The sequence below is a fragment of the Saimiri boliviensis genome, chromosome 7 (genome assembly GCF_048565385.1).
Source record: "Saimiri boliviensis isolate mSaiBol1 chromosome 7, mSaiBol1.pri, whole genome shotgun sequence".
In the NCBI taxonomy this organism is placed as follows: Eukaryota; Metazoa; Chordata; class Mammalia; order Primates; family Cebidae; genus Saimiri; species Saimiri boliviensis.
The window spans coordinates 126,685,175-126,704,216 of record NC_133455.1 but is presented as its reverse complement, the minus strand read 5'-3'; the positions used below and the strand labels follow the sequence as shown (position 1 = coordinate 126,704,216).

Below are 19,042 nucleotides of genomic sequence, written 5' to 3'. Positions count from 1 at the left end.
TATAAAGTGCAAGTGCTATGGAAGTATACGCTGTAATTTTACAAGAATGCGCCACAAATTATTGCAGCTAAGAGTAATTGCAGTAAGCTCTTAGTATTCCTTTGTTACATACTCTCACAGAACCTTGACTCTACTTCAGAGCACTTACCTTCATTTGCAATAACACGTTCATTGTTGCTGTTATTTGTGCATCCTCCCACTGGTGGCTCTGGGCTCCTGATTCTATTCCCAAGCCCAGCACAGTACCTCGCACATGGTTAAGTGCTCTACACCTTTTTTTTTTTTTTTTTCGTAATCTGATCAGGATTACTTGCAGGAATGAGACTGGAAAGCCAGAAGATAGGACTCTTCTGTTTTACATTTCTACTGTTAGAACTTTTATCATAGACATGTATTACTCAGTGCAAAACTATTTGAATTTTTAATTAAAATATTAAGTGTTAAATAGCCACATCTTAATTTCATCGCCTCTCGAGGGGGAAGGTCACGTTTTACTACAGGAAATTGTATGGAAAAGGGGTCCATGATATAAAAGGAGCAGACAAGGAATGGAATGTTCCTGGGGCACCGGGCTTTCCCCGAACCTCCGGCAGTGAAGGCGACCAGTCTTAACAGCCTAAGAATTTAAGAACGGGCCGGGAGGCGCCGTTAGGAGGCGCGCTAGGGGCGGCGCGGACCTTCCCGCCTCCCCGTTACATGCCCCAGTAACCCCAGCGCCGGCGACCGAGAGTAACCCCAGCGCGGGCGGCCCCGCCGCGTTCAGACTCTCGCCTGCTCCCTCCTCAGCCAATGGGAAGGCAGCGAACAAGCCGGCCGGACGCCCGCCCCAGAGGGCTCCTCCCCGGAGCACTTCGAACGGAGTTGAACGGTCGCCCAGCCACCGGCTCAGACCTTTCCAGTGGCAGCTCCGGGTCCCGACGCCACGCCCCGCCCTGCCCTCCGCCTGCCCCATGTGCGTTCGCGGCAGTAGTCACCTTTGCCTTACAAACCTTCAGACCCGCCCTCTTTCTACCTTGCCGCCCTAGGCCCCGCCCTCCGCGCGGGTCGGCCAATAACAGAGTGAGCTGGCGCAGAGGGGCGGGCCTCTAGCCAATGCGCACGCCGCGGGCGGGCCCCGAGCCGGAATTAGGGGTGAAGCGATAGCGTTTTGCCCGCATTCGGGGCGCGCGTTGCTGGGGGGTCCCTGTGGGGCGCCCGGAGTTAAGATGGCGTCCTCAGCCGAGGGGGACCAGACGACTGTGGTGGCGCTGGTGGGGGTTCTGCAGGCGGGTTTCCAGGAGCTGAGCCTTAGCAAGTTGGCGACGGCCCTGGGCGCGTCAGAACAGGCGCTGCGGCTGATCATCTCCATCTTCCTGGGTAAGGACCCTCCTGCCTCCTTCCGCCCCTCGCAGAGTCCTCGGGGACTAGGGGAGGAATGGGGACAGGACCTCCCCCTTTTCCCGGAGCCACCCGGGAGGGCTGTGCTGGGTGCGGATGTGAATCCTGAAGCACATCAACAGCTACTGAGGGAAGACAGAAGTCCTGTCTCGAGTGTGGGGCGCTGTGCCCTCTAAAGCTCTTTCCCTTTCTCTTCAACCCCTGTCGTGCCCTCTGGCCCCTCAGTCGGGCCCCCGCCCTCTCATGCCAGGCTCTACTCTTGCTCTCACGACCTGTCTTTATTTGTCGCTCTCTTGAGTTCCGCTCTCTGTCCATGTGTCCTGCTCTGTCATTAACAACCACCCCGCACACGCGCTCATCTCATCGGTAGTCATAGGGCCCCTAACTTAGGAATTTTGGCCCTTTCAGCCTTTTCATACTTAATATTCCGAGTGTCTGTTTTGTTTATTGCCAGCTTATATTATACTTCCGTCTCTTTTCTGTCCCGTTCCTACTGTTTTCTTCTTACACCATGTTGCATTTTTATTTTCCAAGCCACCTACCTGTCATTTACCCTGGAATATCGTTTTAATGCTGGACTTGGGAAACAGGACTAACAAGCTCTTTAAAAATGATCCATGCTATTCCAAGCATTTATTACATGTGTGGTTCAAAGGATGTGGTGTATCTGAATTTATGCCACAACAAGCTGTATTATAACTGGTTTATAGGCTTTTTTTAACCGCATCCTCACTCCATGGTTTAATACACGGAGGCAGCATAGTACAATGGAAAAAAGTATGGGCTTTGAAGGCAAACAAATCAGACCCAGCCTTGCTGCTGCTCACAAACTGAAGAACTCTAGGCAGGCCACATAAACTCTCTGGGCCTAATTTCCTTATCTATGAAATGAGGACAACAGTGCCTACCACATAGGATTGCTGTAAAGTCCTGTAGGAAGGCCAAGCTCAGGAAATACCTGTGTGTGTGTGTGTGTGTGTATGTGTGTGTGTGTGTGTGTATATATGTATATATGTGTATATATGTGTGTATATATGTGTATATATACACACATATATACACACACACACACACACATACACACACACACACAATTTAAGAAGTTGGAAGGTTTTATGAAGGTTATAGAACTTTAGGAGAGGGTGGGTGGGAAGGATTAAGCAAAAGTGAAAGTGGTGATAAGGAAATAGAACAGGGGCCAGAGCAGAGGGTTAGAGGTCTGAACCCTAAGAAGTTTGAGTTAAAGTTGGGGAGATATGGAAAAGCCTTAAATGCCAGAGAGAAGTTTGGCATTTATCCAGTATTCGGTAGAAACACTGACATATAATATCACCATAGAGTGTTAAGCTAATCTAGATAATGGGATAGGCATTAATTCATATTTAAACAACCTTGCCTAATAGCATTGTTACTTGCCTGTTACATATCAAATCAATATCTTCCTTTCTTCCAAATAAAGATCACCTTTTTCCTCCTCTGTAGAATTGCAAAATTTTAAAGATGGAATGGAACTGAGGCTGTGCAATTTGCTCAGTGTCACCCAGACATCATCCAGATTTATCGGCAACCCAATCTGGGATTATTTGCACTAACCAGCTTTGAACTTGCTACTCTTTTTTTTTTTTTTTTGAGACGGAGTTTCGCTCTTGTTACCCAGGCTGGAGTGCAGTGGCGCGATCTCGGCTCACCGCAACCTCTGCCTCCTGGGTTCAGGCAATTCTCCTGCCTCCGCCTCCTGAGTAGCTGGGATTACAGGCACGCGCCACCATGCCCAGCTAATTTTTTGTATTTTGAGTAGAGACGGGGTTTCACCATGTTGACCAGGATGGTCTCGATCTCTTGACCTTGTGATCCACCCGCCTTGGCCTCCCAAAGTGCTGGGATTACAGGCTTGAGCCACCGCGCCCGGTGAACTTGCTACTCTTTCATCCTGCTTCTGACTCAGTTATTTGTTGGCATTGTAATTGGCATTTACATTTGACAGGGCGCAGCAGCTCATGCTTATAAACCCAACACTTTGGAAGGCCCAGGTGGGAGGATCGCTTGAGGCCAGCCTGGGCAACATTTTATTTGTCTCTACACAAAACGGAAAGAAATTAGGCCGGCACGCAGTGGCTCATACCTGTAATCCCAGCATTTCAAGAGGTCAAGGCAGGCAGATTGCTTGAGGTCAGGAGTTTGAGACCATCCTGGCCAACATGGTGAAACCCCATCTTTTCTAAAAATATAAAAATTAGCTGGGCGTGGTGGTGGGCACCGGCAATCCCAGCTACTTGGGAGGCTGAGGCAAGAGAATCACTTGAACCCGGGAGGTGGAGGTTGCAATGAGCTGAGTTAGTGCCACTGCACTCCAGCCTGGGTGACAGAGCAAGCCTGTCTCAGGAAAAAAAAAAAAAAAAAAATTTTTAATTTAAAAAATGAGCTGGTTGTGGTGGCTCATGCTATGCCTTTGGTCCCAGCTACTCCCAAGGTTGAGGTGTGAGGATCACTGGGGCCTGAGAGTTCGAGGCTACACTGCACTCCAGCCTGAAGGATAGAGCAAGACCCTTTCTAAAAAAAAAAAAAAAAAGTATTACATTCATTAGTTAGGAAACTGTTGGTTTCTCAACAATAAATTGAGAATGTAACACAAGTAGCAACCAGTTATAAGGGGCAATCTGTTAAATGGAGTTAGGGCTGGAATTAGGACTTGGACTTCAACTTTTGTGTGTTGACATAATCATATACTGCCTGTGCACTCCTGCTGGGCTATTGCTGTGTACTGTCACAGGGCATACAGCTGACTAGGAAATTGTTTTCTGCATATTTCACTCCTCTCATCTTCTCTCATTACCACCAATCATCAAAGTAATAAACACTTGGTGTAATGCATCTACCACACTCCCAAGCCCCCTCGCTCATTCTACCATTTCCCACATCTTCCCTTCCTATCTCACATACACTATTGCCTTCAGTAACTCATAGTATTTCTCATTTTCCGATCAACCTGGGGCTTCAGTTTGCCTCGTATTAGGTATAGCTCATTCATGTGGACAGGTAGGATTATATTTCTAGTAGGCATAGATTAAATACATACATGTAACTATAAATTGATAAGCTTCATGTGTGCATGGTAGGAGTGCATTTTGGTTGTAAATATGGTTCCCTTACAAAGGTTGTTACCACTTTGTGTATTGTAACCTAGAAACCAGTAACCTTTCAGCGGTGGAGTTCCTGGTTCCTGAACCCAGCTCTCTCAGGAAACTGGGATACTGGAGGAAATCCTTGCTGGAGGTACCGAGAAAGCCTCTAGTCCAAAATGATTTCTGGTTCACTTTCTACTGGTTAGATTAATTCAGGTTAAAAACACCTCCCTAAATGCAAATACCCCAAGGGAAGAGTTAAGTCTATCATTCACATTTTAAAGTGTACGTTTTAATTAGATAGTCTAATTACCATTTAACATCTTAAAACTTTTTCTACTTCAGTTCTGTGTGCTGATCTTGGGGTAGAACGCAGAGCACTAAAGCACTAGCTTTCAAACCTTTTTGACTAAGACTCACAGTAAGAAATATGTTTTATGTTGTGACCCAGAACATACAAACGTGTATGCGTATATACATATTTGAAACAAGTTTCAGGAAAGAATGTTTGCCCTTAATTATAACCCACTAAGTTGATTTCATGACCTATTAATGAGCTACAACAGTTTGAAAGATCTAGAGACTGCAATTTTTAATATTCAATACTTCAAAGAAAAAGTAAGTTTACTGCAGGTCACGGTGGCTCACGCTGTAATCCCAGCACTTTGGGAGGCCGAGGCGGGAGGATCACAAGGTCAGGAGTTTGAGACCAGCCTGGCCAACATGGTAAAACTCGGTCTCTACTAAAAATACAAAAATTATGTGTGTGTGGTGGCACGTCCCTGTAGTCCCAGCTACTCGGGAGGCAAAGGCAGAAGAATCGCTTAAACGCGGAAGGCAGAGGTTGCAGTGAGCCTAGACTGTGCCATTGCACTCCAGCCTGGGTGACAGAGCAAGACTCTGTCTAAACAAAAAAAGTCTATGTGGACTGCTGCACTGGAATATTTTGAGCAGTGAGAAGACTATTAAGGGAGTGTATTTATGTTTGTGTCGTGTACAATTGCAAGGAGTTTGATGGAAGGATGAAGAGGAATTTTGCTATGAGCCCTGGTGCTGGCAGATACTACCAGAAAACACCTCCCCTTCAACAAGCTGGATCTCATCACTCCTTAATGTAACTAATACCATGAATTGTTCAAATAAGTTCAGTTACATGCACCTACTGCTGGTAAAGCAGGATTCTTAACCCTGCAAGGGCAAGAGCAGTGGGTGTAGTATGAGTCCCGGAGCCCCGCATATAATGGTATTATGGTCTGTTAGGGTGCAGAAATGGGCATGAGATAAGTACACTAATAACCCTAATACATTTTAAGTGCCATAAGAGAGGTACAGAGCTTTATGAGATGTAAAGATGAGATATTTCACTTGAAAATGAGTTTCAGTAGAATGAGTTAGTAAGACTTTTTTTTGTTTGTTTTTTTGAGACGGAGTTACGCTCTTGCTACCCAGGCTGGAGTGCAATGGCGCGATCTCGGCTCACCACAACCTCCGCCTCCCGGGTTCAGGCAATTCTCCTGCCTCAGCCTCCTGAGTAGCTGGGATTACAGGCACGCACCACCATGCCCAGCTAATTTTTGTATTTTTAGTAGAGACGGGATTTCACCATGTTGACCAGGATGGTCTCGATCTCTTGACCTCGTGATCCACCCGCCTCCCAAAGTGCTGGGATTACAGGCTTGAGCCACCGCGCCCGGCAGTAAGACTTAAGGAATAGCTTGAGCAGAGGCACTGAGGTGTGAATGTTGCAACACGGCCTAGGAACGGTAAATAGTCGAGTTTGACTAAAACAGGACTTTAGAGAAGTGATGGAAAATCAGGCTGGAACTCTAGGTTGGAGGGCCTTTAAAGCCAGGGTAAAGAGTTTGTACTCAGGTAGGTGATAGAGAACACTGGAGATTTTTTGAATGGAAATAATACACTGGAGCTGTCATTAATAAGATAATACAGCCTGGGGTGATTTGAAGTCAGCATAGACAAGTAGTAGGGAAACTAAGGAGAAGGAGGTGATCTAGAGAGGAAGTTATAATGGCTTGGAGGCAGGGCGGCTGCCCTGAGAGGAGAAAGTAGGACTCTCCCGTGAGATATTCTAGGAATACCTAACCTCTTGGTGCCTGAAACCCAAGAATCAGCTTTGTCACCTTTCTTCACTCACTTCCCGCATCCTAGTCACCCAGTCCTATCAATATGACCCTAGATTGTGTCTCAGATCCATCTACTATTCTCTGTCACCACAGCCACCAGCCATCTGTCATCGGAACCACCCGAGTAGCCTCCTGACTGGTCTCTAATTCTTTTCTTGCCCCCTCAGTCCACTCTCCAAAAGCAGCCAGAGCGATCCGATCCTGTGCCTCTCCTGCTCAGAACCCTTCAGGGGCTTCCATACATGGCTGGTAAGCCCCTGCCTGCTGCCCCAGCCTTGTCCCAAGCAAGCTGACAACGTTTTAGCCATATGGCCTTTGTTCAGTTCCTCAGGAAAGGCATGAAGCCTCCCCTACCTCAGAGCCTTTGCACAAGCTCACCTGCTGCCTGGAGTGCCCTTTAGTCACCTGACGGACTCCTTTTCATCTTCCTCTGAGAGTTCCTTCCTGATTCTCACTTTAAATTATATCCCCTCTTACACATTCTCATACTGACTAGAATTTCCTTCCAAGTATATATTACACTTTGTAATTATATATTTGTAGATAAGGCCAGAAACCATGGAAGTTTTGTTTACCACGGTGTACCCAGAGTTTAACACAGTACTTGTAGAAAAGACTTGATAAATATTTGTTGAATAGGTGAATGTATGAATGAATGACTTGGCAACTTATTAACTGGAGGGTAAAGTAGTAATTTAAAAGAGACTCCATCCTCCTGCCTGAGTAGCTGGAAAGATAAGGGTATCTTTGACCAATGCCAGAGGTCAAGAGGAGGATCAGCTGTTGCTCAGTGCCAGGAAATGATCTAGTTTGGGATTTACTTTAGGTTCCAAGGGCACTTCCAGGTATCTTGGGAGTTGTGTGCCCTGGTCTTGAGCTCAGTGAAGAAGGCGGATTAAAGACAGAGTTTTAGGAGACAGTGTTGGTATCACAACTGCCTCAGGGGCGGGGGTAGGGAGGAATGAAATGCCATGGAAAAGCTTATACAGAAAAGAGGATCTTATTGACATTGATTGGATATGTTAATGCTGAAGTGCAATGCTACCCCTCAATAATAGTAATAGCTGGCATTTAAGGATTTTCTGTGTACCAGACATTGTCCTAAATGGTCAATAGACAATTCCCCACCTAAACCTGCCAATTATCCATGAGGTAATTATAGTACTGTTAAGATCTCCCTGTACAGATAGGAAAGTCGGGCCTACAAACATTGAGCAAATTTACTTAAAGTCACTCAGTTCTGCCTGCTTCTAGAGTTCTTGCTCTTTACTACTGAGATTGGGAGGAGCAGGTGGGGGTGGAAAAGATAAATACTGTCAGTGTCCTTTTCTCTGATGCAATGAGCACATGAGCCACCTCTCAGTGTCCAAAGCTAGAGCTAGCCAAATGGAGCAGATGGCCACCCTGCTTAGTGTGAGTGTTCCCTAGTCTTGGCCATCATGGTGGCTTGGCTGTTAGACTGATCAAAAATTGCAGCTGGGGGTAAGAATTCATTCCTCAGAGGTTCGGAATTAGCATCACTAAAGTTAGTGACCTTTAAAATCAAAGGAGGTCCTGCAGTTTAGTTCCCTTTGGACCAAAGTCAGATCTGGTCCTTCAGAAAAAAATGCATTATTCAGTGCAAAAAGCTTTCTTCAGGTACCACTGGAATCACAATATAAAGAGACCAAAGGTAAGTTAGATGAAAATAAAGAGCATTAACGAAACAAAGAGACTCCTGGCCATAATACAAAGCAGAGTCCAAAAATTCTACTAATATAAAATAGGGAGATTGCCCCAGATGACTTTGAAGGACCCTCCCAATTCCAAAAGTCTAGGTATATTACTTCTAGATTTTTAGACTTTATTCTTGTTCATAGCCACAAATTTCATCAGAATCTAAACCTTCCTGTTTAGGAATTTCTTTTCTTTTTTTTTTTTTTTTTTTTTGAGACAGAGTTTCGCTCTTGTTACCCAGGCTGGAGTGCAATCTCGGCTCACCGCAACCTCCGCCTCCTGGGTTCAGGCAATTCTCCTCCCTCAGCCTCCTGAGTAGCTGGGATTATAGGCATGCGCCACCGTGCCCAGCTAGTTTTTTGTATTTTTAGTAGAGATGGGGTTTCACCATGTTGACCAGGATGTTCTCAATCTCTTGACCTCGTGATCCACCTGCCTCGGCCTCCCAAAGTGCTGGGATTACAGACTTGAGCCACCGCGCCCAGCCTTCTTTTCTTTTTTTTCTTTTTTTTCTTTTTTTTGAGACAGGATCTCACTCTGTGGCTGAGGCTGGAGTGCAGAGGTGCAATCTCAGCTCACTGCAATCTCTGCTTCCCTGACCCAAGCAATTCTCCGGTCTCAGCCTCCTAAGTAGCTAATATTTTTTAAAAAATTTTATAGAAACAGGGTTTTACCATTGTTGCCCAGGATAGTCTCGAACTCCTGAGCTCAAGCAATCCACCCATCTCAGCCTCCCAAAAGCTGAGATTACAGACATGAGCCACTGCCCCTGGCCAAGAATTTCTTTTAAATACAATTTTCCATGTCAGGCACATCATGCCTGTAACCCCAGCACTTTGGGAGGCCAAAGCAAGAGGATCACTTGAGTCTAGGAGTTTAAGACCAGTCTGGGCAACATAATGATACCTCATCGCTACAAAAAGTGAACAAAATTAGCTGGCCTTGATGGCATGTGTTTGTAGTCCCTGCTGCTTGGGAGGCTGATGTGGAAGGATCACCAGAGCCTGGGTCCTCCCTTCTACTCAGGAATTTGAGGCTGCAGTGAGCCAAGATCACACCTCTGCACTCCAGCCTGGGCAACAGAGCAAGATTCTGTCTCAAAAAAAAAAAAAAAAAAAAAAAAAAAAAAAAAATTTTTTTTTTTAATTAGCCAAACATGATAGCATGTACCTTTAGTCCCAGCTACTCAGGAGACCAAGGTGGGAGGATCATTTGAGCCTAGGAATTTGAGACTGCAGTGAGCTATGATAATGCCACTGCATTTCAACCTACATGACAGAAGGAGACCTCATCTCTAAAAATAAATATATATATATTTTTCCAACCACTTTTTATGTATACCCCAATGTCTTACATTCCAGAAAACATTATGTTTTGAATTCCAATATAACTTTATTGTTAAACATGTTTCTTTGCAGAAGCATGTATAAGTTAGGGCCCACAAGATTATTTGCACAAGCTAATTTACAAAAAAAAAATTATGTAATCACGGACGTGAAAGTATGTCTGAGCAGCCATTGGAGCTCATTTGAGGTGTCCATTCCAGTCGCCTTTTAAAAATGATATTTGGATTAGCTGGGCATGGTAGCATGTGTCTGTAGTCCCAGCTACTCAGGAAGCTGAGGTGACAGGATGCACCGGAGTCCCAGAAGTCAAGGTTGCAGTGAACAGTGATCACACCACCACACTCCAGCCTGGGCAACAGGAGTGAGACCCTTGTCTCCTCAATCAATCAATAATGGTATTTGCTCTTCTGAAAGAAAGTGGCATTTTAGCTGGGCCTTAAAGGGGATGGTAAGATTCTAGTCAGGTAGAGATGAAAGAAGAGGAGCTTTTCAGCTGCAAAGAGTAATGTGGAGATCAGGAAGAATGAGATCCTGTCTGTACCTGAATCTAAGGGAAAAGAAGTAAAAATCTGAGAAACAGCAAGTAGTTCTCTTTAGCTAGAACAATAGAAGATCATAAAAGGGCAGTAGAGAAAACCATGACAGGTCTTTTAGGTAGGTGGGGGTCGGTGACAGAGTAAGGTAATAATATGTGCATTCTTTTTTTTTTTTTTTTTTTTTTTTTTTTGAGACAGAGTTTCGCTCTTGTTGCCCAGGCTGGAGTGCAATGGTGCGATCTCGGCTCACCGCAACGTCCGCCTCCTGGGTTCAGGCAATTCTCCTGCCTCAGCCTCCTGAGTAGCTGGGATTACAGGCACACGCCACCATGCCCAGCTAATTTTTTAGTATTTTTAGTAGAGACGGGGTTTCACCATGTTGACCAGGATGGTCTCGATCTCTTGACCTCGTGATCCACCCGCCTCGGCCTCCCAAAGTGCTGGGATTACAGGCTTGAGCCACCGCACCCGGCAATATGTGCATTCTTTAGAGATCTTCTGGCCTTGGTCTTGATGGATCCTAGAGCTTGCTGGATTAAATAAATATGTACTAGCTGTTTCAAGACAGGCTCATTACCAAACTTAACCATCCATTTCTTCATATTCCCACAGGCCAATTTTACTAAAGAACTGCAATTAAGAGTTAAGCAATTTATCTGATAAAAAAATTTTAGATTTATATATATATATGTATACATATACTATCTTTTTTTTTTTTTTTGAGACGGAGTTTTGCTCTTGTTGCCCAGGCTGTAGTGCAATGGCACACTCTTGGCTTACTTTAACCTCTGCCTCCTGGGTTCAAACAATTCTCCTGTCTCAGCCTCCTGAGTAGCTGGGATTCCAGGCATCTGCCACTATGCCCAGCTGATTTTTGGTATTTTTAGAAGAAACAGCTTTTCACCATGTTGGCCAGGCTAGTCCCGAACTCCCGACTCCAGGTGATTTGCCCGCCTCGGCCTCCCAAAGTGCTGGGATTAAAGGCGTGAGCTACCACGCCTGGCCTAGATTTATATTTCATTCGTTACTATTAGCAGTATTTTGAAACAATACAAAACTTATATGAATTTTTTAAGTAATACAGTCATCAAGAAGTTTTCTATTTCTAGAAGACTGTTCAGGCATATTCTTTTGTGATGTGTTCATTCTCCTTTGGTCTGGAAAACTTTGAGAACTGTTGCTCATTAGGATGCTATGAGGACTAAATAAGATAAACTATGTAAACACTTAACCATGCCTGATCCAAGATCATCTTAAATAATTGTTCTTCCCTTTCCTCTCAATAAATATTTATTTTCTCCCTTTCCAAGGAGAGGCAAAGTATAGTCTTGTGACCAACAGCATCTGTATCTCATGGGAGCCTGTTAGAAATGTAAATTCTTGGGCCGGGCGCGGTGGCTCATGCCTATAATCCCAGCACTTTGAGAGGCCGAGGCGGGTGGATCACGAGGTCAAGAGATCAAGACCATCCTGGTCAACATGATGAAACCCCATCTCTACTAAAAATACAAAAATTAGCCTGGCATAGTAGCACGTGCCTGTAATCCCAGCTACTCGGGAGGCTGAGACAGGAGAATCACTTCAACCCAGGAGGCAGAGGTTGCAGTGAGCTGAGATCGCACCACTGCACTCCAGCCTGGGCAACAGAGGAGACTCTGTCCCAAAAAAAAAACAAAAAGAAATATTGTATCTTGTATTCTTCGGAATAAACAAAACTCAGATTCTTTATAGGGTTTAGTTTTTCCCATTTGTAGACATCTCCTTATTCTTCAAATATTATTATTGAATCACATTGTTATTATGTTCATTATCATGATCATTATCATTGCATACACCATCAGTTTCACACTTTTGATTAGAAGGTCAGATACAAAGGAGTTTTTTGTTGTTGTTTTGTTTTTAGACAGAGTCTCCCTCTGTTGCCCTGGCTGGAGTGCAATGGCGCAATCTCAGCTCACTGCAACCTCCACCTCCCAAGTTCAAGCAATTCTGCCTCAGCCTCCCTAGTAGCTGGGATTACAGGCATGCACCACCATACCCGGCTAATTTTTGTATTTTTAGTAGAGACAGGGTTTCACCATGTTGGCCAAGTTGATCTCGAACTCCTGACCCCAGATGATTCGCCCACCTCGGCCTCCCAAACTGGGATTACCTGGCTATGAGCCACCGCGCCTGGCTAGGAGTTTTTTTCATACGGTTATTGGACTAATAGCTCCATCTTTTTTTGTGTTACATCAGCCACCTTGAGCAATATAGCATTCTCCTGATTGATCTCCTTACATTACTTAACGTAAGTAATAAACTGTGACTTGTAGTTTTAACAAAAATTAGGTGCCCTAGTTGCAGCTGCCAGGGAAAGCAGGTCTAATATCAAAGCAAACTATCCTTCTTAAGCAGAGTTTTTAAGGTAGGAGTGTGTGTGTGTGTGTGGACATTTTCCTAGCAGTTGCTGAAGTCAAGGACCAGGAGATTTAGGGCCCACTTGGAGTTCTTTTGGTGAAACAGTAATAGCTTCCTACAGACCTTTAAAGCTTATCTAGGGCCGGGCGCGGTGGCTCAAGCCTGTAATCCCAGCACTTTGGGATGCCGAGGCGAGTGGATCACGAGGTCGAGAGATCGAGACCATCCTGGTCAACATGATGAAACCCCGTCTCTACTAAAAATACAAAAAATTAGCTGGGCTTGGTGGCACATGCCTGTAATCCCAGCTACTCAGGAGGCTGAGGCAGGAGAATTGCCTGAACCCAGGAGGTGGAGGTTGCAGTGAACCAAGATCGTGCCATTGCACTCCAGCCTGGGTAACAAGAGCGAAACTCCGTCTCAAAAAAAAAAAAAAAAAAAAAGCTTATCTATAATTTGTATAGTTCAAGAGATACTGTATGCATCTTTATTTCTCCCTGCTTTCAAAACAGGAAGGGGGTGTGAAGAGTAACACACTAAAAAAAAAGGGTAAGTAATTAATTTCTGGATAAGAATTTTGGCTTAAAATGGGCTGGTTCTGTAAGTTCCTCCCTTTTCAAGCAGAAGCTTTGAAGATAAATGAGATACATGAAGCTTAGACTTTTTTTTTTTTTTTTTTTTGTATACATGGGGTTTCACCATGTTGCTCAGGGATGGTCTCGATCTCTTGACCTCATGATCTGCCTGCCTCAGCTTCCTAAAGTGTTGGGATTACAGGCATGAGCCACAGCGCCTGGCCAAGCTCTGGACATCTTGAATGAAGTATTCTATATAAGAACCAAGTGTATAATAATTGTTAGTGATAGAGGCTTCTCATAGAAATGTAATTGCATTATAATTGTAGGGACAATTTGTCAGAGAGTAGGTATATTATCAGACCCAGGTTTTGTTCTTGGCTCACATGAAATCATCAAGTAGGCTATTTAAATGCCTCACTTTAACCTATAGGCTAAGTTTAAATTAAAAATAAAAAGCTTTTGTCGGCTGGGTGTGGTGGCTCACACCTGTAATCCCAGCACTTTGGGAGGCCGGGCGGATCACAACGTCAGGAGTTCAAGACCAGCCTGACCAACATGGTGAAGGCCCATCTCAAAAAAAAATAAAATAGCCTGGGTGTGGTGGCTCACGCCTGTAATCCAAGCACTTTGGAGGCCAAGGCGGGCAGATCACCTGAGGTCGGGAGTTCAAGACCAGCCTGACCAACGTGGTGAAACCCCATCTTTATTTTAAAAAGTTAATTAATGTAAATTGATTTTAAAAATTTATTTTTTATTTTGAAATTCAAAATTTTTAAAAAATATTTAAAAAACAAAATAAAATAAAATAGTAAATAAATAAAAATAAAAAGCTTTTTTTACAGCTGGGCACAGTGGCTCATGCCTATAATCCCAGCACCTTAGGAGGCTGAGGCAGGCAGATCACCTAAGGTCGGGAATTCAAGACCAGCCTGACCAACATGGTGAAACCCTGTCTCTTAGTTTCAGGGAGCCAAGATCATGTCACTGTAGTATAGCCTGGGAGAAAACAAAAATTAGCCGGGTGTGGTGGCAGATGCCTGTAATCCCAGCTACTCGGGAGGCTGAGGAGGAGAATCACTTGAACCTGGGAGGTGGAGGCTGCAGTGAGCCAAAATCGAGCAACAGCACTTAGCCTGGGTGACAGAGCAAGACTGTCTCAAAAAAAAAAAAAAAAAAAAAAAGCTTTTGTCAACTAAAGATGTTTTCAGCACTGAGTATTCATGTTGCTATGGCATTTTTATAAGAAAACTCTAAATGGTCATATCTGCTACCTAAAATAATATATACTGAGATGGTAATTTTGCAGGCAATTAAGAATTTGCTATAAAAAAAAATAGAAAATTCATGTTTACATATTGTATGCAAATCTTAGGAAGATGTTAGATCCCAGAAGGTTAAAGTTCTGGTCTCTATATATTTGTATATGCTTTAAGAAGAAGTGCCACATTAGATGTGGTAAATGGCTTATAACTCCTGAGGTTTCCAATTTCTGCTGTGGTAGCAATTCTAAACTCAGATGGACTTGGACACCACTCTGGATTACTGTCCCTAAATATCAAACTACTGTTTATAAGCCAGCAGAGGTCAACTGGAATAGTGCCCATAAAGTTCCTACATTATATCCCTCAGAGAGAAGTGGAAGATTGAATAAAGTTGGAGTACAAACATATGGGGCCCTGAGCAAAAATACTGAACCCTAAGAGCTACTGGAAATCCCCATTCTTCAGCTAAAGGATAATTTGACTTCATTTTTAATTCTTCCTTGATTATTGATGCTCTGAAAGAATAGGAAATAATAGCAAAATATGGGAACTCCTAGATAGCATACCTTTATTTTCAAAACATATACCATTGGCCAGGCACCATGGCTCACACCTGTAATCCCAACACTTTAGGAGGCCAAGGTAGGGTGGATCATTTGAGGTCAGGAGTTTGAGACCAGCCTGGGCAACATGATGAAAGCCCGTCTCTACTAAAAGTACAAAAATTAGTTGGGTGTGGTGGTGCACACCTATAATCCCAGGTACTTGGGAGGCTGAGGCAGGAGAATTGCTTGAACCTGGGAGACAGGTTTTAGGGAGCCAAAATCATGCCACTGTAGTATAGCCTGGGAGAAAACAAACAAAAACACATATGGTCAACTTCCCAAGTCAACTGACCAATGTCGGTTCCATCGTACTGTAGGAGTGCCTGCCGTAGGCCAGCACCTCTCAACCTTTCCACTAAGTACGTTAAGATCCTAACAGTAATCATTGGGACCTTGGTCATCATCTCACCAGAAGCTCCAGATTTCTTCAAGTCTTGGCCCTCTTGTTGTATATCAAAATTTTTATGTATATTTTATTGTATTCTAAAATACATGGTTTTTTTTTTCTTCTACACATGGGTGCAGGTGGGCTAAGGCCTAAAGGGCGTTAGCCATATATGGTATTTTTATATTTTGCAAAATTCTCCCCAAATCATCAAGTAATAATAAGATGCTGATGTAGAAAAAAGTTGATTTCCAGCTGGTATGGTCAGTGATAAAACAGACTTCACCAAAATTAAAAGCTTTTGTGCATCAGGGACACTATAAAGAAAGTGAAAAACTATCCCACAGAATAGGAGAAAACATTTGTAAATCATGTGAGTCTAGTATTCAGATGTTTAAAGAATTCTTTTTTTCTTTTTTTTTTTTTATTAAAGATGGGTTTCTCCGTGATGGCCAGGCTGGTCTTGAACTCCTGACCTCAGGTGATCCACCCACCTAGGCTTCCCAAAGTGCTAGGATTACAGGCGTGAACCACCACGCCTGGCTTTTTTTTTTTTTTTTTTAGAACTCAACAATAAAAAGACAACCCAATTTTAAAATGGGCAAAGGATATGAATAGACAGTTCTCTTAAAAAAAAAAAAGACATATACATGGCCAATAAGTATGTGAAAAGCTGTTCAGCATCTTCAGTCATTAAGGAAATGCAAATCAAAACCACAATGACATATCAATTTCACACCTACTAGGATGGCAGTACTCAAAAACACACACACAAACAGGTGTTGGTGAAAATGTAGAGAAATTGGAACCCTCATATGTTGCTGGTGGGAATGTAAAATGGTGCAGCCACTTGTGGAAAACAGTTTGGCAGTACCTCAAAAAGTTCACAGTTTGCCAAGAAAAATTTCATTACAGTAGTAGAAAAAAAGAAAAAAAAAATTCACAGTTACATATGACCCAGCAATTCCACACCTAGGGTTATACCCAAGGGAACTGAAAGCATACATTCACACAGAAACGTGTACACAAATGTTCATAGCTTTATTATAATAGCCAAAAAGTGGAAACGACCCAGTTATCCACCAACTGGGACAAATTGAATAAACAAAATGTTATATCCATACAATGGAATGTTATTCAGCCATAAAAAAGAATGAAATCCTGATGCATACTGCAGCACAGATGAACCTTGAAAACTCGTTACATGAAACAAGCCAGACACCAATGGCCACATAATCATTTATATAAAGTACCCAGAATAAGCTAATTCATAAAGACAGGAAATAGATCAGTGGTTGCTAGAGGATAAGAGGAAGGGTGAATTGGGAATGACCTCTATGAGGTACAGGGCTTCTAATGTTCTGGCATTAGATCGCAGAGATGAAAATGTTCTGGCATTAGATAGTGGAGATGGTTGCATAACACTGAATATACTAAAAAATCCACTGAATTGTACACTTAAAAAAAGAAGAAAGTTGGGGAAGGTGGGGAGGGATAACATGGGGAGAAATGCGAGATATAGGTGACGGGGGGGGCGGGGGGGGGGCGGGAATGGAGGCAGCAAACCACATTGCCAGGTATGTAACTATGCAACAGTCCTGTATGATCTGCACATGTACCCCAGAACCTAAAGGACAATTTTAAAAAATATATTGAACAGGATGTAAAAATAACATAATGTAACATATATATATATATATATATATATATATATATACATACATACAAAAAATCATGAAAAAAAAAAAGAAAGCAGTACTATGCATGATCAAAGAGAAAAATGCTTTGGGTTCAAGTAGGGATAGAATAAACAGTAAGACTGGAAAGACAGATTGTGAAGGGCCTTGAATGGCAAGCTAAGGAAGTTGGCTTTCATCTTATAGATAGTAGGAAGCCACCAGAGTATTTTGAGCAGAGGGTGGCATGTTTAAGGCAGTATTATAGGAAGTTTGATTTGTGAAATGAGAAAGAGATACTATCAGCCAGGAGAGGTAGAAGGTTCTGTAAAGTCAAATTGGACACCCATAGTTTCAGATTTCATGAAGGACCCTGGGTATGTGTGTATACATAGATGTATGAGATTTATGGTAATCTGGGGTAGGCTAAGGTGCTGATATGAATACTGAATACTAGAGAGGTAAAAGAGCAGAGTGGTTAAAAAAAGAAAAAAGAAAACACGCTGTCTTGGGTTCAAATTCCAGCTTGGCTACCTTCCAGCATTGTGACCCTAGGTAAGTCACTAACCCTGTCTGTGCTTACCTTCCTCTTCTGTAAGATAAGGATACCTACTCATGAGGTTGTTTTGAGGATTGAGTTAATATATACAAAGTGTTTATAATGTCAGGCTTAAAGAAAGTTCCCCAAAATTGTCAGCTGCTAGTCTGAGACTCCAGAGCAGGTTTGAGAGAAGCCAGCTGTTGTTCTCTGCCCTGGATAACATATGAAGTAACAGTTCCAAAGTGTTAAAAGACAAAACAAATTTTTCTTTGTGAAAAACGGCCCTTTAAAAAAAACTCCATCTACTAATGATGAAGCTTAGTAGTAGTAAAACGATTTTTTTAGCCACAAAACAATTTTTCTGTGTTAACAAATATAGTAAAGAAGTTGACAATATTCTTTGATATGAACCAGTCTCTCATACTTTCCATGTAGCACTAATTCTCTAAGTAAGACGCCAAGGCATGACCTCCCTTCAGGAATTAGGAATCTGCATTTTTAATAAGCGTCCTAGGTAATTCTTATGCATGATACAGGTTGAGTTCAGTACAATGTACAGAAGCGGGGAAAATGGCTTATGAAAGACTCAGTTGTATTTAGCACACTGTAGACATAAAAATTGGAAACCCAACCTGGACAACACAGTGAGACCCAAGCTCTACTAAAATAAATCAGTGAACATTGAAAAACAATGGATAGGGCTGGGCATGGGGGTTCACACCTGTAATCCAAGCACTTTGGAGGCCAAGGTGGGCGGATCACCTGAGGTTGGGAGTTCAAGACCAGCTTGACCAACATGGTGAACCCCTGTCTTTAAAAAAAAAAAAAGAAAAGAAAAGAAAAACAATGGATAGTAGAATGTATTCCGTTCAGGGAGACATGAAACAATATTTTTGCTTAATTGAGTCAAACATAAGTTAAAAAAAAAACAAAACCCACCCTACACCCAAAGCACTCAATAATATTCTTCAGAGAGAAGGAAGAGCTTTTGTACATTGCCCTTAAAATCTTCTGTAGGATAAGATTGTAGATAACTTAAAATCTTGTTTTAAGTTTTTAAGTCTCATTTTAATAACCAAATAAAATGGTTTTTATTTGAGCTAGTTTCAAGTTCTTAAAGTGACACATAGGGCTTAACAAAATCCAATATTTGTCATTTGTGCTTTGCCCATTTTTACTTATTTCTTCATACTCTGAAGGAAAAAAATGCTACAAATATATGTTGGTATGTAATAGAGTGCATTGCATAAACAGCCCCAGAAAATTGTTTGTTTGTTTGTTTTGAGATGGAGTTTGGCTCTGTTGCCCAGGCTGGAGTGCAGTGCCGCAATCTCGGCTCACTGCAACCTCCGCCTTC

The 19,042-nt window shown here is 42.9% G+C and overlaps 1 protein-coding gene across 4 annotated transcripts in view; it reads left to right on the top strand.

Annotated features, from left to right (window-relative positions):
• The first annotated feature begins 1,084 nt into the window (after nt 1–1,084).
• Nucleotides 1,085–19,042, top strand: part of LPCAT3 (lysophosphatidylcholine acyltransferase 3) — a 46,519-nt gene continuing 28,561 nt past the window's right edge. The window contains exon 1 of one of the 4 annotated variants that reach the window (XM_074403447.1): nt 1,085–1,356. In XM_074403447.1, coding sequence (XP_074259548.1) covers nt 1,206–1,356 — 151 coding nt within the window. In that variant the 5' untranslated portion in view covers nt 1,085–1,205. The remainder of the gene's footprint in view (nt 1,357–19,042) is intronic. The other 3 variants (XM_074403448.1, XM_010332886.3, XM_003944876.4) reach the window with 3 other exon arrangements.